The sequence below is a fragment of the Pelophylax lessonae genome (genome assembly GCF_965119305.1).
Source record: "Pelophylax lessonae genome assembly, chromosome: 7".
In the NCBI taxonomy this organism is placed as follows: Eukaryota; Metazoa; Chordata; class Amphibia; order Anura; family Ranidae; genus Pelophylax; species Pelophylax lessonae.
The window spans coordinates 154,714,615-154,737,836 of record NC_138774.1 but is presented as its reverse complement, the minus strand read 5'-3'; the positions used below and the strand labels follow the sequence as shown (position 1 = coordinate 154,737,836).

Genomic DNA, 23,222 nt, shown 5'->3' with positions numbered 1-23,222 from the left:
ACTGGAGTACCCAGAGGAAATCCACGCAGGCACAATGGGACACAGATGGCAAAAAAAAAGTGATGGGGTTATAACCCTCCCTTACTATATCAAGAAAAAAAACATTTTGGATTTCGTTCTACTTTAAACAACTTTTTTTTTTACCTTTGTACGTTTTAATATTAACAGGATCAAGAGGAAACCAAGGCCCTCCAGGTCCAGATGGAATGCAAGGTCTTCCGGGCCCTCCTGGTTCAGGATCTGTAGCTCATGGATTCCTTATTACCCGCCACAGCCAGTCTACAGATTCACCACCTTGTCCTCAGGGAACTAACAGTATTTATGACGGGTTTTCTCTTCTCTATGTACAAGGAAATGAAAGAGCCCATGGTCAAGATCTTGGTAAGGAAGCTGCATGATTTTAAACAAAAAAAATAGAATATATAAAGAGTCATCTGCTATCCAAATGTAAATATAGCATGTTTAATGTTGTTTTTTTACCAATGTGTTTCAGCATAATGTAAGTAATTTATTCAGTTTATGTAAGTATTTTAAAAACCTTGTTTCTATGGATTAAATCGTTTGAAATACATTCACACATACATTTGCAGGCTGTGTTACCTGTTGTACAGTATTTGTGACGTAAGGTGGCCATAGATTTCTAAGAACGATCGGACAAGCAAATTTCCCAACATTACTAATCAATAGTTTAGCCCTACAGTGGTCTGCTGGGCCCATACACAAAAGAAGCATTTGTTTTTGGCGTACACCTAATATTAAAGCTAACCTCAAGTCAAATAGTATTTCAGCACTCTATAATTAGGTCCACTTTTTTAAAAACGTTTTTTTTTTTTGCACACGTTTTGCTAGAAGTTAGCGTAAACCCCCGTCCCCCCCCCCCCCCGTCCCCCCAAAAGTATAGATTTTCTGAAAGCAGAGACCCCAGAGTACATAATGGTGGTAGTTGAAATTTTATATGTTGCTCGATATTTGCACATATTTTTATTAAATGCATATTTTCTGATAAAAAATACACTAAAATTAATTTTAGTGCAAACAAACACAATATTATAGCCAAGTTGTGGTAAAATAAAAATCATTGGGATGCGTTGAGTAAATAGATAGTAAAGATGTCAAGTCTTAAAATTGCACATACCCATGGAATCACAAAAACGGTACCCAAAATTTTTCATAGGCAATGCTTAAAAAGCTTTACAGTTCATCAGTTTAGAGTTAACCATGAACTATGGCTCTAGAGTTATTGTTCTCACTCCCGATGTTTGCAATCATACCTCGCATGGGTGGCACAATTGATATTTACATACACCTGCTCACCCTACACTCTTTTTATATGGGGCGTGTATGGGGAGGTGACGGGCTGCTTTAAAACATTTTTTATGTATTTTATGTAATTCTTTTTTTTTTTTTTTACAATTTTTACATTTTTTTAACATTATTGTCGTCACAAAGAGGGCATTTGGGAGCCCCATAAAATCTCTTCACTGGCTCTTAAAGTTATTAATGTACCTTGATAGACAAGTGGTTAAGGAGATATATGGGATTTTTTCTTTCACAATCATAGTTACCTAGGTGGATGCAGCGTAGGCCCGATGCTACATCTGTCCCCTGCCGGCTCTAACACTGAGAACTGAATGATCAAACACCACTGATTGCTCAGTTCTCAGGGCTCTACCTAATGGGAGCATCTCCAAATTTTTATTTGTACTTCATTATAGCAAATAAGTTACATAAGTGAAAATCAGGTGAACATTTTAATTACTCAAAATATATGTTTGCAGAAAATACATTATGGTGTCTAATTAAAGATTCAGCTAAACATTATCCTGTTGATTTTGGCTTTAGCACTGCATTTGGAACTGCAGTGTGGATATAAGAATTTGGCTAGCTTAGAAGAGTTTGTAATCTGGCCATGTATAACTATACTGAGTAAATGAGTGAAAACAGATATAGAGGAGATAATGTATTAAGGGGTTTAAGAAAGTTATATACTTTCACGAAAATATCTTTAAGATTTTATAAACATTTTCTATATACACTTTAAAGCTTAGTGATATGAATTATACATTTTTGGTTAAGTAGAGGCTGGCGAAAAGCCATCTGAACTGTGTTTTATTGGGATAACGGGACAGAAAGTCAAATGTATATGAAAAACATGTTTCACTACAGATACACTATATTGTCTAAAGTATTAGGACGCCTGCCTTTACACTCACATGAACTTTAATGGCATCGCAGTCTTAGTCCGTAGGGTTCCACATTGAGTTGACCCACCCTTTGCAGCTATAACAGCTTCAACTCTTCTGGGAAGGCTGTCCACAAGATTTAGGAGTGTGTCTATGGGAAATTTTGACCAGTCTTCCAGAAGCGCATTTGTGAGGTCAGATACTGATGTTGGATGAGAAGGCCTGGCTTGCAGTCTCTGCTCTAACTCATCCCAAAGGTGTTCTATCGGGTTGAGGTCAAGTTCCTTCACCCCAAACTCACTCATGCATGTCTTTATGGACCTTGCTTTGTGCACTGGTACGCAGTCATGTTGGAACAGAAAGGGGCCATCCCCAAACTGTTCCCACAAAGTTGGGAGCATTCAATTGTCCAAAATGTCTTGGTATGCTGATGCCTTAAAGGATAAGTCCACTCTAAAACTAAAATACATATCTTTTTTAAGCCGCTCTGACCCTGTCTCCAGGGTCGGAAGCTCTGCAGAGGACACGGCTGACAACAGCTATAAAATTAATGGGAAGTGACGTCACCCATAGGGGCTTCGGTTGTCGGCTGTGTCCCCTGCACCCACCTACACAGCGAAGCTGCGGCTGACAGCTCAGCGTGGGATCAGATCGGATCGGCTTCAAAAAAGGTAAGTATACTGATTTCTTCTTTACAGGGCTATATAGGTTAGTGCTAGATTGTGGAGGTCTATAGATGCAGGGATTTTAATGTTAGGGTGGACTTATCCTTTAAGAGTTCCCTTCACTTAAACTAAGGGGCTAAGCCAAACCCCTGAAAAACAACCCGCCTCATAATCCCCCTCCACCAAATGATTTGGACCAGTGCACGCAAGCAATGTCCATAAAGAAATGGATGAGTGAGTTTGGGGTGGAGGAACTTTTTTTTTTCTGTTTTGCAAATTGCTTTTTATTATTTTTGCAAAAAAAGAACAAGTAACAAAATGCCTCGCCACGCAGAGTGGAACTTAACAGAAGAAAGGTGCAGTTGAAAAATTATCCGAAACACCTGCACCCACACAAACTTCTTAGGGCAGCCCCTGCTCAAGTATGTAGCTTAATTGAACGGAATCACTTTATTCACAAGCCCTTTCCAGTAAGACAAGGAGGGTGTAATGGTTTTCTTCCAATAGAGGATCAGCGATTTGCAAGCATAAAATAGTAGCAGGGTAAGCAAAGTGCACTGAGCCCTAGTAGGCACCAGGCCCTCCACTAGGCCAAGTAGGCAGGTTGCCACTGTCATAGGCACAGGCACAGAGGTGATCTCCGCGATACAGCGCACAATGGCAGACCAAAACTCCTGAACCACTGGGCAATGACAAAAGACATGACCAAAGTTAGCCTGAGAATGTGAGCAGCGCCAACACTCCGCTAAGGCCTCTGGGTAAATTCTAGATAACATTTCTGGAGTATAATATATCCTATGTAGGAATTCAAAGTGAATTAACCAGTCCCTTGCTGATACAAAGTGAGTGAAAGGGAAGCTCCACATATCGTCCAGTCTTCTCCTCCCAAGTCTGAAACCTTCTCAACCCATTTCTCCCTACACCAAGTTACTAAAGGGAGAAGGCACAGGGAAAAGTTCTATATATGGGTGGAGGAACTTGACTGGCCTGACCTCAACCCGATAGAACACCTTTGGGGTGAACTAGAGCGAAGACTGAGAGACAGGCCTTCCAACATTGCTGCCTTACCTCACAAATGCGCTTCTTGTCAAACATTCCCATAGGCACACTCCTAAACCTTGTGGACAGCCGTCCTAGAAGAGTTGTGTTATATTCTCCGTGTTGTGAGAGACACAGGACTCTGGTCTGGAACAACGGTTGTTTATTCAGGACTCACTGTACAGCATTACAGGACAGCTCTGCATATCAATACATCTCTACATGTGTCTAAAGATGGCCACTCTGCCCCTTGACCCTTGTCATCACTCCTGGGTGGAGCCAGCCTTAAAGTGACAGTACATGTGAAACCCTTCAGGTATAACACCTTCCATCCATACCTAAAAAAAAACAAAAAACAAAAAAAAAAAAAACAACAAAACGAGAACAGGCATAAAACAGTAACTCATAATTGTCCAAAACAGTCCTCCAACTCAGGAGATTTACATGGTTTCTTCCATGTCCGGATGTGAGAACAACTTCCAGGGAAGCTCCGGGGAGAAAATGGCAGCGGATCACTTTTGGCGGGCCCGTCGAAAGTCTCGTAACCGGTCTTGCATTTGAAACCGGTCAGGAGGGCGACAGTTTCGTTGAGGACGGGCACCCAGCGACTCGGGGCTGGAGGAAGCAGGGCTGGCCGGAATGGACACCGGCGGGGCCAAGAGGGGATTCCCTAGCTCAGAGGGTGAGCAGACCTCTGGACCAGGGCTGGAGGGCTCTGTTGGAGCTGAGTTCAAAAGTTCAGAGTCTCCCCAAGCATCAGTCTCAATGCCTCCTGATCCGGTAGGAGCAGATCCTTGAGACACTGGAGGTGCAGCCGATGTCAGGGATTCGGGCAGCTGAGAACGAGGACGCAATTGGTCCGCATGCCTTCTGCAAATGGAACCATCTTCCAGGCAGACCCTATACATTTTGGGTCCCAAAGTCTCTGCGACGATAGCAGGAAGCCAACGAGTGTTGGAAGCGCCATAAGATCGGGCCCATACCTTTTGCTGGGCTGTAAACCGGGGAATCTCGTCGTGTTCGACCCTCTTGTCTTGGGACTGCCGTACATGTTCCTGGACCGTTTGAGGGCGGAGCATATCCAAAACAGTCCATGGCTGCCGACCCAAAAGAAGTTCAGCTGGAGTTTTCCCAGTGGTTGCATGTGGTGTGGTTCTGTAAGCAGAAAGGAAGGAGTCCAGCTGCTGGGGTGACAGGGACTGTTGTTTACTTGTAGCCACAGTAGCTTTGAAATAGCGTTTGAAGGTCTGTACAAACCTTTCTGCTTGACCATTTGTAGCCGGGTGGTAAGGTGCGGTCAACTTGTGTTTGATGTTGTGGGCAGTCAGGAAACCCTGAAACTCCTGGCTTGTGAATTGTGCACCGTTGTCTGTGACAATTTCTCTGGGGTATCCAAACGTAGCAGCGAGATGTAACAGTATGGAAATCGTCGCCTTAGTCGTTGGCTGAGTAACAGGAACGACCTCAGGCCACTTTGAATGGGCATCAATAATGATCAAAAAGGTGTGTCCTCTGATCGGGCCTGCAAAGTCCAAGTGTAGGCGAAACCAGGGAACCGTGGGCCAAGTCCAGGGCTGGACGCACCCTCGAGGAGGGTCTCTCGCAGTTTGTGCACATCCAGCACACGCATTCACATATGTCGTGATATCGGAGTCGAGGTTCGGCCACCACACATAGCCTCGGGCCTTTTGTTTCATACGTGTGTCCCCGGGATGACCAGTATGTAGCAATTCCAGAATGTGTCTCCGGAGGGTCTGTGGAACGATCACTCGGTCTCCCCATAAAACACAGTTGCCAGACACAGTTAATTCCAGACGCCTACGGAAGTAAGGCTCATAATCCTGTGTGACAGTTGCAGGCCAACCGTACCGTACCCAGGAGAGTATTGTCTTAAGGAAGGTATCCTTGGCTGTATGGGCTGCTACTTCCCCGGAAGACAGAAAGGACAGGCTGGTGTAACGACAACTCTTGACAGGTGGAGAAGAGTCTGTTAATGTCCTTGTCAGACGGGACATGGCGTCTGCATTAGCGTTGGCATCATGGCTGCAATACTGGATTTTGTAGCTATATGCTCCCAAGAATAGGGCATAGCGTTGAAGACAGGCTGCAGTCGTCTGGGAGATGCCTTTGTCAGGGCTAAAGATCTGAAGGAGTGGTTTATGATCAGTCAGTATGGTGAATTCCCTACCATACAGGTAAAGATGAAACTTCTTAATTGCCCATATGAGCGCCAGAGCCTCTTTGTCAATGTGAGAGTAATTGCTTTCTGCTTTTGTCAAGGACCTGGAGGCGAATGCCACAGGTTTCTCTGACCCATCTGGTAAAACGTGAGATAGTACAGCCCCTAGACCATAGGGTGAGGCATCACAAGCCAAGGTGAGAGGCCTTTGGAGGTCATAGTGCACGAGCATGCGTGACGCCAACAGCTTTTGCTTAGAAACTTCAAAAGCACGTTGGCATGCAGCCGACCAGTTCCATCTGGAGTATGTCTCCAAAAGCTTGTTTAATGGAAACAAAGTGTGTGCTAGATCCGGCAGGAATTTGTGGTAATAGTTCAGCAAGCCCAGGTATGATCGCAGCTGCTGGACCTTGGTCGGGGCTGGAGCTTTTACTAAAGCATCAACTTTGGCTTCCGTGGTGTGTATACCCTCTGCATCCACAAGGTGGCCACAAAACTCCAATTTAGGTACCATGAATTGGCATTTCGCCAAGTTCACTTTTAGACCCTGTTCTTGCAGTCTCGCCAACACAAGCTCCACGTTATGCTTGTGTTCCTGGTCCGTCAGGCCCGTGATGAGCATGTCATCTAGCAGGCACTGTGTGAAAGGAATGTCCGCCAAAATCTCATCCATTTTGCGTTGCCAAATGGCTGGGGCGGAGGCTACCCCAAACACCATCCGATTGTATTCATACAGTCCCTTGTGAGTGTTGATTGTTAGAAACTTGCGGGACGAAGGGTGGACCTCAAACTGTAAATAAGCTTGCCTGAGATCAAGCTTGGTGAACTTTTGACCTCCTGCAAGAGAGGCAAAAATGTCATCTACTCTGGGTAGGGGATACTGGTCTATCTCCAGTTGAGAATTTAGTGCCATGCGGAAATCGCCACAAATGCGTAAGTCCCCATTCGCTTTCTTTACTGGTACAACTGGTGATGCCCACTCGCTGTGCTCTACCTTTGAGATGACACCTTGTTCCTCCAGCCGGCTTAGTTCAGCTTCCACACCTGCTCGGAGTGCGAAAGGTACCGTCCGAGCTTTGAAGAACCTAGGCTGGGCATTGGGTTTCAGCCTGAGTCTCACACAGTCATGCTTTATTTTTCCCAAATGGTTATCAAAGACTTGCGGGAATCGCTGTTTCAGGGACTTCACCCATCCCTCTTCATCCCCTGATGGGATGGTCACGCTGTTGCAGGGGTTAATGGCGATGTCTGGCATGCCAAAGTGAGCAATCCAGTCTCTCCCAAAAAGAGGGGGTCCCCCATGTTCTAGGATATATAATAGCATTCTCTTTGTCTGACCCTTGTAGGATACCTGTACTTTCACGTACCCCAGTGGGTGGAGTATCTGCTTTGAATATGTCTGCAGTTTGATTGGTGTTGGACGGACAGTTGTTCGGATCAGAAGTTTTCTCCATTGTTTCTGGGTGATAACTGAAACTGCTGCTCCTGTGTCTACATCCATCTTGAGTTTCTTTCCTTCCACGGTTACCTCTACAGTCATTGCTGAGGGTGCTGAATGCATATGATGTATGTCCAATCTGTGGAGCACTTCCTCATCCTCTGATTCAGATGACGATGTATATCTTCCCACCATATATGCCATTGTCCTGGGGTTCAGAGGTTGTTTATTTCGCACCTTCTTACTACGGCAGACTCGTTTCAGATGGCCTGCCTTTCCACAATTATGACAGAGCTGATCCTTAAACCGGCAGACTTTGTGATCATGGTCTGTATTCCCACAACGGTAGCAAGCTGACGTCCTGGTTGGTGAGGTTCTATATTTACAGTTAGCTGCAGTTTGCTTGACTGCTGTTCTGAAAACTTCCTCTTTAACCTCTCCCCTTCTGCTCTGGGGGTTCAAAGCTTCTGTATCTTTCACAGCCATTTCCATCACTGAAGCTATCTCAATTGCCTTTGTATGGGTAAGGTCTTTCTCTGTTAACAGTCTCTTTTGGCTAGACTCACTATTCAGTCCCATGACAAACTTATCCCTCAGTGCAGTTGGTAAGTACTCCCCAAAAGAACAGGTTGAGGCTAGTCTGCGAAGGGCGAGCACATAAGCCTTAATATCTTCACCCGGCTGCTGCTGCCGCTGATAGAACCTGAATCTTTCTGCAATCTCTAGTGGTTTAGGCTGGAAGTGATTCCCTAACAGTGTCAGGAGCTCTGCCAAAGTCTTAGTTGCTGGTTTTTCAGGGAAAAGGAGATCCCTAAGAGTGTCATATGTCCTAGCACCAACCAGTGTCAGAAAAACTGCTACTTGCCTGTCGCCTGGGATGGCATTTGCACAGAAATATTGTTCTAATCTTTCGATCCAAGAAATCCACGTTGTCTGTTCGCCATCAAATTCACTTAATGTCCCGATCAATGACATTTTCCTGCTGGGCTCTGTGGGTTTTGTATTCCTGACAATCCAGAGTTTTTTTTCTTCCTTTCCTTTCTCACACGGATAGTAACCTTGTAAATCCCATCCTCGTCGCCACTGTTATATTCTCCGTGTTGTGAGAGGCACAGGACTCTGGTCTGGAACAAAGGTTGTTTATTCAGCACTCACTGTACAGCATTACAGGACAGCTCTGCATATCAATACATCTCTACATGTGTCTAAAGATGGCCACTCTGCCCCTTGACCCTTGTCATCACTCCTGGGTGGAGCCAGCCTTAAAGTGACAGTACATGTGAAACCCTTCAGGTATAACAAGTTGAAGCTGTTATAGTTGCAAAGGGTTGGCCAACTCAGTATTGGATGCTACAGACTAAGACTGGGATGCCATTAAAGTCCATGTGCATGTAAAGGCAGGCATCCCAATAGTTTTGACAATATAGTGTATATATTGCATAGTGTCAGCAGCTCTTTCATATAACTTGTATCTCAGCACTATTGGTAAGTGAGCTTATAAAGGGAGTGCCTGATAGGATATCCTGCATTTACCCTCTATGGATTTGTGCTGGCTTCCAGTGCCTGCATGGCTTTTTTGTTAATGATAAATGGGCATGACATACTGACCTCCATAATTTATTTAATCAATATACTGTAAGTGCTTCTATAAAGCATCTCCCATCAAATACATTTCTTTATGTAATAATTAATTGACCCTATTTTGAAAACATTATCTATATTCGCACTGTATGTTATCTAAACACATGTTTTCACAAATCTGGGCATATACTGTAATTCTATTGTTCCAGAGAACAGTTTTATCATATTTAAGGACATCAGAAATAAACACCTCTCCTTAAGTATAAAATAAACATTTATACTGTAAATGTGTAAATACATGATCAAAAAGCACAGATATTTCAGTGCCTAAGGGGGGACATGTAATGCTATAGAATTTCACATTGTGAAGACAGAAAACCATTTACATTGACTTATGCACAAACTGAGCCCAGAATGTGCTGGACTAGTTCTTTAATCAAGTGCTAACTGAATAATATAAAGAAAACATCAGCTCTTGGGACTTAAGCCTAGTACACACGGGCCAAATGTCAGACGGTATTGGCCGGTTCAATAGAAACTGGCCGACATTTGGCCCGTGTGTACTGCAGTCTGCCGACCGTTGAAGGGGCATGACCGAAAAAGGTATGCCGATCGGCTACTGATTAGCGCTCTCAGCCACTGACGGGAGTGTTCTGGCAGGGGGGCAGTTCCCCTGTAAGAAATTAATAGAACAGCAGGGGAGATTGCTGTACTAACATCAGGTAGTTAGTACACGGGCTCCTCCTGAGCTGTCCATTTTTTTTTTCCAACCCTGCTGGGTTGAACGAAAAAAAAATACTAGTGTGTACTAGGCTTTAATTTACATACATAACAAATTTCCAATTCAAGCAAAATGAAAAACAATAGGAATTTCTAAAAACCTATAACTAAGAACCAAGGTGATGCAAATAATGTTATTTTTTATGTAACTATTAGAAATGTTTGGAATAATTCTCACATTGCAATTTAAGACACATTACAGTGTCCTTATCATTGTTTTTTTTTTTTTCTTAGGTACTGCTGGAAGCTGCCTGCGACGTTTTAGCACTATGCCTTTTATGTTCTGCAATATCAATAATGTGTGTAATTTTGCATCAAGAAATGATTACTCCTATTGGCTCTCCACGCCAGAGCTGATGCCAGCAAACATGGAGCCCCTAAGGGGAAGAGACATTCAGCCATATATCAGCCGGTGAGGTTTTTACTTTTTTATAATTGCCTATTAAGCTGTTTGCAGACATGTTAACATTGGTGATTTTGCTTGTCCAAGTATCAGAAGTACCAACCTATGTAGCTTGAATAATGTAGGGCTCAATGAACAGATCTCTCTGTTGGGTTTATGCATCACCACCACCATTGAGCAAACCAGTAGTGTCATGGTTCATGGTTCTCTGATGGATTTTACATTAAGAGTCAGAATGAGCAATAATCAGACTGCATGTTTTGGCCAAAAACCTTCCATTAGGGTTCACAATGTAGGTTTCACACCTCAACACTATTTGTCTAGCATGTCTGGTAACTGACATGTAAAAACGCAATCTTGAAAGGTAGCAATAATCTATTTGTCATGTAGGGGAGAGAATAGATGTGGTTTCCCCAAAGATTTGCACTTATACAGGTCACTGACAGGCTAACGTAGAAGGGAAGCTTTTGCTGAAATGCAAGATTCCTCTATAGCACTTTGTAATTGAACAGCTCATCCAAGACCAAATGTCCCGCAACCACCAAGATGCTCCAAGGTGTCACTAGATGCTCCCAATTATTACAACACCCATAGAAACCATAAATATTAAATCACAGGGTTAAAAACCACAAGACCCTGACCTATTTCAGTGATGTTCTCCATCTACTAATTGTGGTGTGGCGGTCGGCTTGTATTAGCACCTTGATTACCACTAAAGTGTAAATCCAGCCAAAACTTTTCTTTCTTTATTTTGTATAGATTAGGGAAGGATTAGACACTACATTCCCCACAGAGATTCCACCTCCCATGACAGACAGGAAGCGAGAGTAAAGCCCCGTACACACGATCAGATTATCGAACGATCTGACGTCCGTTTTTTGTGGCATGCTAGTCTGATGTGGAAAGTGAAGAGGTTATTTTCATACAAATTTTCCCGTACGACAGAATTCTACTTCAGAAGTGATGTCATGTGCTGGATTGTTTTGTATGTGTTCTTTTCGTCTCTGAGCATGCCTAGTCTTACTCTTAAGATTTTTTTCCGTCAAAATCTGTACTAATGAGACGAAAATCGGACGACAAAAATGATATAGCCTGCACATCAGGATTTTGTCAGCCGAAAAGTCGGAGTCGGCTGTCGAAAGCACCATACTAACAATCCGAAAATCGACAGATCAGTAGTCGGACGAATTTTCCCTACAGATTTTCTTATCGTGTGTACGGGCCTTAACTCTCCAACAGAAACACAGAAAACATGCTTTTCTTTATTAGAGTAGGAGAAGTCCAGGACGCCTGTTAGGTTTGTATCTCTGTATGTGTCCTTGTTTAGATTTATTTTTTACTTCCTGTCTGGGAAATCATTGTCAACAGAACAGAAAGTGAGAGGAGGTTAAATCCCTGCAACGTCCCTAGATAACAGTAAAGACCCAACGAGAGATCTGTTCCTTCCCCACTCTATCCAAAACCAAAGAAAAAGTTTTTGGTTTCAAATACACTTACAATTCATCTATATTCCATAAGCTTCACCTGCTTTGTATCACCTTTGCAGTGGCTTCTGTAGCATCGTAGAGACAGGAACATCAATAAGATATCTCACAAGTCTATGGGGTATTATAAGACAGCACATCATTTAAAGATCTACACAACACTAAAATATCAGTTTTGGGAAGAAAAAAGGTTCCCCTAAATTAATATACAATTTTGTTTCCTGTAAAATTATGATTCTTGTTTGTGTCTTAAGACATGCTAGCTAAAGAGAACATATACAATTGTACATATCTCTGTGGTTAAGCATATATAGTAAAGAACATCAAACAGAAAATAATGTCTGTTATGTGATCAGAACCACTTTGAAGGACATATAGTAATTAAGCTGCATCAGGCTGGCAGGACAAGGGATTATTATGTAGTCTTATAGTAGAATAACTGCACTGGTAGCTGTGATATTTGTAGTAAATGTATTAGGAATGGTCATCTATGTGCACAATTGTAGCCAAGAAGTTAAACATCCAGTCTGGGAAGGATCTTGGCAGTGATACATTTTGGCACCAGAATTGTGTACTGGAAAAATACCCCTTGGCTTTGGACTCAAATCCAGCATATTGCTTTATCTTAGTCACCTTTGTCAGCATATGGGTAAACCACTGATGCATATGAATCGTTTGGCCTACGATCCAACCATGCATATGATCTGGAGACTAAGCACTGCCAGCCAAGGACAGCTACAAAAAAGATCTTGTAACATAAAACAAGTATGTTTTCTAGTTATGCAAAATGCATTTCTGAGTTCAGGAGTTCCACAAAGTCAATGTAATTTGGCAATGAAATGAAGTTGTTGCCGTTTCCTCTTCAAGACTTTAACCACTTCATGCCCACGCTATAGCCGAAAGATGGCTACAGCATGGCTAACTTGTTCTGGGAGGGTGTCCATGGACATCCTCCCAGAACCACACCCCCTACGATCCCCCTGGGCCCTGCATTTGGTGCATTCTGTGATCAATGTGTTTTTCGGACACAGCTGATCACCATGTAATCAGCTGTGTCCAATCACAGCTGATTACATGTAAACAAACTTGCCGGTTATTGGCATTCCTTTCCTCACGCGGTAAAGGGCAAGTGTGACAGGGGACATTTACAGAGATAATCAGGGCACTGATCATGAGTGCCCTGATTATCAGTGCAGCCCCATTTGTGCCATTCAGTGCCTACAGCTGAGGCACATTCTGAAAAAAGGCAACAAGTACATGTATATTTTCATATATTTTTTATTTAACGAAGTGTGAGCAGTCCAATTTACTTTATTAATCTGTATAATGCAGCTGAATGAGGCTGATTATTTTCTGTATAATTTCACACTTACCAAGGTTTTCTGTTACAGGTGCACTGTTTGTGAAGCTCCTGCCATGGTGATTGCCATTCACAGCCAAACCATTCAGATTCCTCCTTGTCCTCAAGGGTGGTCCTCTCTCTGGATTGGCTATTCATTCATGATGGTATGTTGTAAACCCTTTTCCTTTTAATTGTGTTTCATCTAGTTTGAAATGTTACTATAATGTATTCTGATCATTGTGGTATGTAATTATGTTGCTGAATTTCAAAACTTAAAGTGGATGTAAACCCTTACATAAACCCAGTGAAGTGGGTGGCCTCAGGTGATACACAGAAATTAAACAAATCCTCCCACATAAGTTGTACCTGCAGTCCTCTCTTCTGTTCAAATGGCTGAATTTATAAAGCTTGTCTGAGCCGTCATAAAAAAAATGGGTGGAGAGCTCAAATTACACTCTGCAGAGCTCAGTGAGCAGAGCTCTCAGAGCTGATTGGAGGGAAGAGACACACCCTCCTCCACACAGCTCACAAAAACAGGGCTGAAGCTGTCAATCAACTGGAGATCCCTTCCCTGATACCTTTTTACTCTTGACATCAGGAAAACTTGTCACCTTTTTACTCTTGACATCAGGAAAACTTGTCAGAAGCGATTCATGCTGATAGCAGAGGAATGAAGAAGTAGACAGAAATTAAACTTAGTGCTCCTAATTGAGACAAGTATACATTATAGAGGGATATGCTTTTTTAATATTCAATGTTTGAGGTTTACAACCACTTTAAATTGAACCTGTGTTTTGCTCACACTGGGCAATGCAAGAGGTTTACTTTCATGTCCCTCCCCCTACTGTAAATACCTTCTTTTAGCTACTCCCACTTCCATCACCCACTGTAAATGAGAAAAAGAAGCAAGCCCTGTGGAAACTCCAAGTTGCATTAATTGGAGCACTGGTGCTTAGTGATTGCAGTAGTGACCAATGCTCTCTCCATAACACAGCACAATGGCCTACCTGGGTACAACAGCCTACAGTGCCTGGCACAGAATGCTTAACCCTTCAGTCTCCATGGCAGCAGAGGTCATCAGTTCCCCTCTGGAGACACTTTTACACTGCACATGGAAGATTACAAGCGCAAGGCTAAGGGTTCAGATGGCTTTGCTAACCCCGACTCATCACATGGCTTTGGGGGAAGGGTGGTCAGATTGTTTCTACAGGCCCTAGTAGTTTGGATACTTATTCCCTGCCTTCTTCTGGGTACTACACTGGCCCTTCAGTCACTCATCCTTCCTCCTACATACCAAGAGAGAAATCATCTGCGATAATGTTTCATGGGCAGAATTTCACTCCTATTAGTGGCCTTAGATAACAGGGTTTATAAGCTAGTGCCTTCAGTCTCCCCTACTGTAACAATTTTGGACTTTGCCTTGGCTGCAGACACTATGATGGAGAAGGGAGTAGATGAGAATGATCTCCGTTCTCTTTGGGCTTTTTCACACTGGTGGCTGGGGGGAGGGGGGGGGGGGTTTAGGCGATTGAGCTATGGTTTTACCATTCCCCGACCGCCCACCAGAATTATAACATTACAGTCTAACTGGGCGGTAAACATGCAATTTTAACTTCAGCTGCAGAGCTTGGTGGGTGGCACTGCCTTTTGAGATTAATGAGGCCTCGATGCAACTGCGAGACAAATGTTTGGCTTGCAGTTGCAGTGCGGTCCTGCAATATACATCAGGAGGCAGCAGTAGAGACCCCTGAACACCTGTAGCCACTGCTATAGTGCCCTTTGAAAAGTGATCCACCGCAGATTGCTTTTCAGAGGTTAGTAAGCAATGCCACCAGTGTAAAAAAGCCCCTCCTTCAACTTGACTGAAATTTCATGCAAGTTTAGGGATACCATTGCTATCTTTATTAAAGCTGTACATTCCTGTTTAACATCAAAGCAGCCTCCCTGCTAATCTCCAGTCAATTTTCCAGTCAACTTACTCTTAAACCTTTCCTGTATGGTGACTGGCCTCATCCTGAGATGCTAATTGCTCCTCCAAAACATTTTGTTCAGTAATATCCTATGAAGGAGAGCTTCACACAAAAATAGGTGGTCCGGAGTTTCATTTCCAGGGGCTACAAACTGGAGTTATGGACTTGGTCATATCAGCCATTGCCTTCCTCCTTCTGGGAAATGTTCTCGCTTCAGGAGACACCCAGGATCCTGACACATTCCCATCTTTCCTCCTTATCAATGCAATCTGCGGGGTTGATTTACTAAAACTGGAGGGTGCGAAATCTAGTGCAGCTCTGCATGGTAGCCAGTCAGCGTCTAACTTCAGCTTGTTCAATTAGGCTTTGAAAAAAAAAAATTGAAAGCCGATTGGTTTCTATGCAGAGCTGCACCAGATTTTGCACTCTCCTGTTTTAGTAAATCAACACCTGTGTGTCCTGAAGTGCATTACAAATTTTTCACCCTTCCTTTTGGCCTAGCCACAGCCCCCTTGGGGGCTTACCAAGGTTCTTGCTCCAGTCCTAGCTCTGCTTTGTTCCTAGAGGATACATGTGGGTTACCTGGGCGGTCTCCTGCTAAGAGGATCAGTCCTCCCTTTCCCTGTTAGCTAGTATCCAGCAGATAGTATAGGACTTTGTTTGGATCTTCAACCCTTGGAAGTAATTTCTGGAACCAACTCACCAATTAAAGTACCTGGGCCTGATATAGAATGAGTCCATGCCCAAGATGCCTGGTGCAAATGAATTTCCCTCTGCTCTCAAGTTCAGGCTCTTCAATCACAGGGTCGCTCCTTGTTTTATGTCTCTACATGGTTCTTGGACCTGATACTAGCCTCCTTCAAGGCAGTGCTATACATCCAGTTCTACTCCAGATTGCTGTAACTCCAAAAAACAGAGAAAGATCAGGCCTTTGAAACATGAAACAAATTATGTATAAAATTCACATTTGTCCTTATTTGTACAAACATTTTTAAAAATATTTTTTTAAGATCCCATATTATTGTATAAAACACAGATATCTATAAAGCCTGATTAGATTTAACACCAATATACCCCTTTGATAAGATCTTCCTGACTGTCACTGCCTAGCAAATATTTTAGCCCTTGATTCGTTCATGAAGGCGGTCTAGGGCCTAATGGTATACTACTTTGGGGAGTGCATTTTCCTCAATATCACCCCACACTGGTGCAAATCAACATCCTGGCAGCAAGGGACAAACAGACTTGGTCCTTGGACTGCCCCTTGTGTCTGACCTGCAAAGGCTAGACTCTTTTTGACATGGTGGATTTCCAACCTGGTGTTGTAGTCAGGAAAACCCTTTCCCCCAAAGTAGTGGAAGGTTCTCACGATGGATGCCAGCCTGTCCAGCTGGGGAGGAGTCCTAGTTGCCCTCTTGGTGCAAGGGCCTTGGTTGTCAGAGGATTCCTGATTTCCCAGCAACATCCTGGAACACAGGCTGATTTGGTTGTCTCTTTATTGCTGGATTCATCAGTTGTAAGGTCACTCATCAAGAATCCAGTCAGAAAATGCCATGAATGTGGCCCACATCAACCATCAAAGAGACACCAGAGACTCCGCTCAAAAGGAAGTGGACTTGATCCTCACTTGGCCAGAACTTTATGTTCTGGCCTTGTCTGCTGTCCACTTCCCAGGTGTAGAAAATTGACAGGTGGACATGCTCAATTATCAATGTCAGAATCTGGGGAGATGGACTCTCTATCTCGAGGCGTTTCAAGCCTTGTGCCACAGTTGTGGGACCCCTGACATGGGGTCCACATTTAACGTCAAAACGGAAAGCTATTACATGGTAATTGCATGACGTTTATTAGTAATCTAAACATCTCCCACCTTAACTGTCATTCTATTTCTAGCTGTGTGTGCAGTGTTTATAAAATAATAACTTTTTACATGTTTGTCTATTTGTCAACCAATAATAAAAAAATATTTCAGAGGATTATTTGTTGTACAAAATGTAAATGCATTATTTAGGTAGGCAGAGTTATACAGTTGTCCAATTAATCATTGCATACTGACACTGCTAAAATTGGTGTGGGCATCTATGTACCAGTGACCTCTTGTCACATACCTTGTGGCAGAGCCTGACGTGCAGAGGGAGACCTCTAGTACAGCCCTGGCGCAGGAAACACTGGAGTTACAACAGTGTATGCGAAAGCTCAGTGGGGTAAGAGTGCCTTCGCTGGTCTTCCATTGGCAGCCGAGATGTGTGGCTTATGAGTCACCAGACAGGACTGGATTGCAGAGCAGCAGGTAGCAGCAGGAACAGTGGTGCAGATCCAAGACAGCGTCACCAAGCACTTGACAGTGCAGGATAGGCAAAAGACTGGAGCCAGGGTCAGACAAAGCGGATCGGTCACAGATAATCAGATATGGCAAAAGGAGCAGGCAGAGAATAGTCAGTATACAGGCAGAGGTTGGCAACAGGATATCAGGTAGATAAGCAGGTATAACAAGGTCTAGGCGAGATGGGGTCAGGACTGGAGATAAGTAAGCGTGGTCAGAAAAACCAGATCAATACAGGAATCAATACAGGAACAGAACTCAGGTAAAGCTGCAGATCAGACAGCACTGCACTAGTGCAGCTACTGACCTTATATACGCCATTTTGCGCCAGTGTATAAACAGCTAATGTGCGCGCATGCGCATCCATCTATTACTGAAATGTCCCTGACACTTCTGGACGTGACAGGTTATTAGTCAGTGTAAACACAAACCAAAATAAAAGCACTATTTGAAATCACATTAAAAGCAAAGTTAAACTAACTGAAAACTGTGGTATATACTCTGTATACGTGTTATGTTTTTATCATTGCTGTTTTTTTGGTGGAATAAAGGCATTTATGTGTCTGTGGTCTAAGGGTACCATGTCTATAGTTGCCTAGTTATTTATCTACAGTTGTACTGAATTATTGCAGTTATTTTTTGAAAAACTGAATTTATTGTTTTTATTCCCTGTCCTAGCATACAAGTGCAGGTGCAGAAGGCTCAGGACAAGCTTTAGCATCTCCTGGATCATGTTTAGAGGAATTCCGCTCTGCTCCTTTTATTGAATGTCACGGCCGTGGTACTTGCAATTACTATGCCAACTCATACAGTTTCTGGCTGGCTACTGTGGACCTTTCTGAAATGTTTAGGTATGTCAATACCCTTAACATATTGTTGCAGACTAAGCTCTAAAAAATGATGCTGCTTCCCTTATTTCTGTGATAGTTCTTGTTAATGGGGAGCGAGCTTATCAAGCTTGACTGAAATGCGTCTTCTGCTAGGCTATATATTACTGCATTCCTTCATTGGCTTACTAAATTACAATGCCTCGTTCTGCACTGTGTGTCTGTGTGGAGGTGGTCATCTTGGTAGAGGCAGAGCTTTGTTTCCTTAAATCATAGTTGCCTCCCCAATAACTCATGGTCTGATAACTGATGGAGTAATATTCACTAGCAGCAGGATATGTTCAGAAAGCACATAATAAATTAAGTAGATTCAGAGAGATCCTTGCACAGCAGGTCTTAAGGAACAGCTTTCTCTTCAGAAAGGTGCACAGTTTTGACATAATTAAATCAACATCTTGTGAGATTAGCAATCAAAGGCAGCAATGCCTTAGGTGATATCACACTGCAGATGTACAGCTATGAGACTTAGACAGGCCATACATGGTGCTATTTTTTTTCCTGAAACCATGGGTTGCAGGAAAGAAATTCACACGATTCCCCCATCAACACAGACAGTACTGACCAGGGAATCAGCAATTGTCTTCTGCCGGTCTTCTCCCCCACTGGGAGAAGACAACGATTATTACTAGCGACTATAGCAGCTGCTTGTGATAATCCAAAGCGAATCCGACAGGCTGGGTATACCCAAGTTGATCGATCAATCAACTTGTACATTTAGCCTGCCCACTAATAGTTTGAATCTCAGCCGAGATTTGAACGGTGATTCCAGCCATGGATCTGGCTGAGATTCAGATCCGTGTATGGCCAGCCGAAGGCACAGGCATGCCTAGGAAAGCGCATCGCTGTTTTTCAGAAGGAATTCAAGAAAAGGATACTTCTTGTGCACAATTAAAACTTCTAGATGTTCCCTATAGAATAGCAAGTCTTCAATTTTTGAACTCAAGTCCTCTTTAAAAATTACATTTATCATTCTTGTATTTAGTGAGCAATGCCAGAGTGCTGAAACAAAACTTTTGACAAGTTTAATGTAAAATTCTGGGAAATTCTTCCTAGGACATCTGAGAGTTATTTTCTTGGTCTTCCTATGGACTTGCTCTCTGCTGGAAATGCACAAAGCTGTTCCTCCAGGTTTCACGGATGATCATATAATGTTTTTTTTTTTTATTAGCCAACATTACCTAATTTTTGAGCAAAAACACATTTCTTTGAAAAAGCTTGCTACTTCTGCTTGAACCCATGACTGTTTTTCTTTTGATTGCAACTCCATAATGTAGGACTATAAAAGAGAGGGGCATTGGATGACTGGCAAAATATACACCTCGAGTTGTTTGGGACAAGTAGATAGACAATATTGATAATTTGCAGTCTGATCAGTTGATGAATATTTTTATAAGTGCTCAAATGCAACAGTGGTAATAGGTGTTAACATATAAAACGTGTTTAACTGAAACTTTTTCCCCCCTTCCGTTTCCAGTAAACCTCAGTCTGAAACACTTAAAGCTGGCGATTTAAGAACACGCATCAGTCGATGCCAAGTATGTATGAAGAGGACGTAACGTTTTGGAGAACTGGCTACCTGTGGAAGAAAGCTTAGGTCGGAATTGTCCTCAGTGACAATGGTGCTACTGTGTAGATAAAGTAAAAACCAGATACTGTTTTAAATAAATTCAAATGTACCTCACCAAAGTGCCATATTGAGGATTGTCTGGTGCATTTTGATGAACGGACTGAGAAAAAGATTAACCTCTGCTGAGAGAGAAACCTGAGTTTTCGCAAAGGATCACATGAAGTTTTTTTCCCAGTACCAAAATGGCACTTTTTTAATCAGCTACACGAAGAAACGCACTGAGTATGTTTAAAATAATGAGGCTTCAGTTTTGGAAAACATTTTTTCATGGTGCTACTAACCCTTCCATACCCTGGGTTTCAAAATATCAAATTTGCTAAGCTTATTTCTCTTTGTAAGTAATGAAATGTGTATATTGTGTAAAACACTTTTTTTTTTTTTTTAGTTTGTCAATGAAATAATTAAGGAAAATACAAGTATAAAATCATGTTTCACAATGTCACAAATTTGTATGAACCATCTTAGTATTTCAGCAGTATTTGTAAGAATTATAACTTTCTAACTCTTATATGAAAATACTACTGATTTTATAGCTTGCATTTTCCCCCCTTGTTTAATTGGATTTTTGACAATGTATGATAAGTATGTCTGTGGCCATGCCGATTTTATTGTTTATACTGTCGCTGTGCAATTTCTGTTTTATTTGGGTTTTTTTTTTTTTAACGTTCTGTTTTTTTGTACACTGAACACAAGATATAACTAGCCATATTCTTTATAGCATTTAAATAAAACAGACACACAGAAGACATGCTTAATATGTTAGTTTAACTGTCAGAAGCAGCCTTTTCAGGAATCACCAAAGTATTTACACCAATAAAAAAGAGTTGTCATGTATCTTGAATCTAGCGTGAATGAAATAAAGAGAGATTGGCTATATCAGTATTTTACTTTTGGTCTTCTTGTGAGAAGGATTTAAAACATTTCACTAAACCAAGGATATATAGGACTATTCAAAATTTTATTTGCAACAGTGTATACACTATTTTGTATAGATCCGCTATGTTTAATAAAGATTATTTTTGCGCTTATGTTATGTGACACAATAAAGATTTTGTTACATAGTATTGATAAATATTTGAACTGTTTTTAAAATGTCTAGCTTTTATTCAGCAGTGTTTATGCCGTATACTGTTATTTCCATGAGATTATATCAATTATGCAACTTCTACTCAGCTATATCCAAATAGAAAAAAAACCTAAAGTGGATCTAAACCCAATAACCAATATCCCATTCCATCTTTGAAGCGACTTTAATAAAATTAAAAAAAAAAGAAACAAAATTACTGGAAAAGAACCAGAATCACCAGCATCCAACACACTTGCAGCCCCAACTGTACATGGTGGTTTCACCCTCTGGCCACTATTGCACTGCTTTGTCTGTGGGACAGGCAAATAATAACCACTTCACCTCTCACACACCCTACGGACCAAAGGAAATTTAACATTTCTGCTATCCACCTGTTTAGTCAGCAATACCTTTTTTTTTTTTTTTTTTTAACAAACAATGCCTTCTTTTTCTGATTTTGTCTTGTTAAAATATTTTTAATATTATGATTTTTTTTTTTGCAATCCTTAGACCAAAACAGCAATAAAGTTAAAATAATGCATTTTTTACTAGTATTTAAAATGGTGTTACTGTAGATTAAAAGTATACATTTTATTATATATCATGCCTTGTTTAAAATGAAACTAAAACTATGATTATGGCACAAAGCATTGCAAAGATATATACAAATGAAATAAAGTTTTTTTTTCCAATTTTGTACTTTTTTAACTTTGACAGAAAAAAGGTTGAAGTGTTTGTTACTCTAAAAAAAAAATATGATCCTCTTCCCTTAAAGCATGTTATACAGCACAGTACTTGTGCTGTGTAATTTGGCCTCTTCTATCACCTGAAAAACCTGGCTGATCCTGCCTGGCTATACCCTGCCCTCTGTAAACTGACCACGGTAAATCATGGCTGCTGAGCGCTGACACCGTGGTCAGTGTACGTGCCTCCGTCATCTGCAGCCCTGCTCTCTGCTCTTCCTGTGTCCTCCTCTCCTGCCTACCTGACAGCTCCGTGTCACAGCCCGCCCACCCCTCCTGCTGCTTAACAACCACTTTAACATTAAAAAAAGTTTGAATATTAATAGTTAATAAAATAAAAATAAAACAAAACAAATCAGCAGGAAAATAATAGTTTAAGGGAAACAAATGCTTTAATTAGGCCTAATTAGGGCACACCAGGGGTTATAAAGGGGTTTAACCACTTGCTGACCAGGCCTTATCTGGAACTTTTTGTTTACAAGTTTAAATTAGTATTTTTTTTTCTTTGAAATTACTAAGAACCCCTAAACATTATATATTTTTTTTAGGAGAGACCCTAGAGAATTTAATTGCAATATTTTATGTCACATTGTATTTGCGCAGTGGTCCTTCAAACACAATTGTTTGGGAAAAAATACACTTTAATGAATAAAAAAAAAACTGAAGTTAGCGCAATTTTTTGTGTAGTGCGAAAAATGTTACACCGAGTAAATGAGACCTAACATGATATGATTTAACCACTTAAGCCCGGAGGATTTGGTTGCTCAAAGACCAGTGCCTATTTTGCTAAACGGCACTGCGTGACTTTAACGGACAATTGCGCGGTCGTGCGACGCTGTACCTAAATTAAATTGACGTCCTTTTTTTCCCACAAACAGAACTTTCTTTTGGTGGTATTTGATCACCTGTGCGATTTTTACTTTTTGTGCTATAAACAAAAAAGAGCGACAATTTTTAAAAAATAACAATATTTTTCAAATTTTTTATATGAAATTGTCAAAAAGAAAAATGTAAAAATCAAAATGTTTTAACATTTTAGTCCAATTTGTTTTCTGCTACATATTTTTGGTAAAAAAAAAAAAAATCGCAATAAGCGTATTTTGTTTGGTTTGCGCAAAAGTTATTGCGTTTACTAACTACGGAAAAGTCATTTTTATTGTTTTTTTTTTAATTGTTTTTTTTTTTAACTAGTAATGGTGGCGGTCTGCAATTTTTTTTTGCGGGACTGCGACATTGTGGCGGACAGATCGGACCCCTGACTGACATTTTTTACACTTTTGGGAGTACCAGTGACATTACTAAAGTAATCAGTGCTATAAATATGCACTGTTACTGTAAAAATGACACTGGCAGGGAAGGGGTTAACTTTATTAGTGATCAAGGGGTTAAGTGTGTCCCTAGGGGCGTGATTCTAAATGTCAAGGGGCGTGGCTTGTGATGTAACCACAGAGACATACGATCCTACATAGCAGGATCATATAGTCTCTGCAGTTACACCAGGGAGAATGACAGG

At 41.6% G+C, this 23,222-nt stretch overlaps 1 protein-coding gene across 2 annotated transcripts in view; it reads left to right on the top strand.

Annotated features, from left to right (window-relative positions):
- The window catches only part of COL4A5 (collagen type IV alpha 5 chain), a 245,222-nt gene extending 224,205 nt beyond the window's left edge, over positions 1 to 21,017 (top strand). For both annotated transcript variants that reach the window (XM_082264454.1, XM_082264453.1), the window contains 5 exons: positions 169 to 381; positions 10,099 to 10,276; positions 13,143 to 13,257; positions 18,065 to 18,237; positions 19,748 to 21,017. In XM_082264454.1, the coding sequence (XP_082120580.1) occupies positions 169 to 381; positions 10,099 to 10,276; positions 13,143 to 13,257; positions 18,065 to 18,237; positions 19,748 to 19,829 (761 nt within the window). In that variant the 3' untranslated portion in view covers positions 19,830 to 21,017. The remainder of the gene's footprint in view (positions 1 to 168; positions 382 to 10,098; positions 10,277 to 13,142; positions 13,258 to 18,064; positions 18,238 to 19,747) is intronic.
- The last annotated feature ends 2,205 nt before the right edge of the window (positions 21,018 to 23,222 follow it).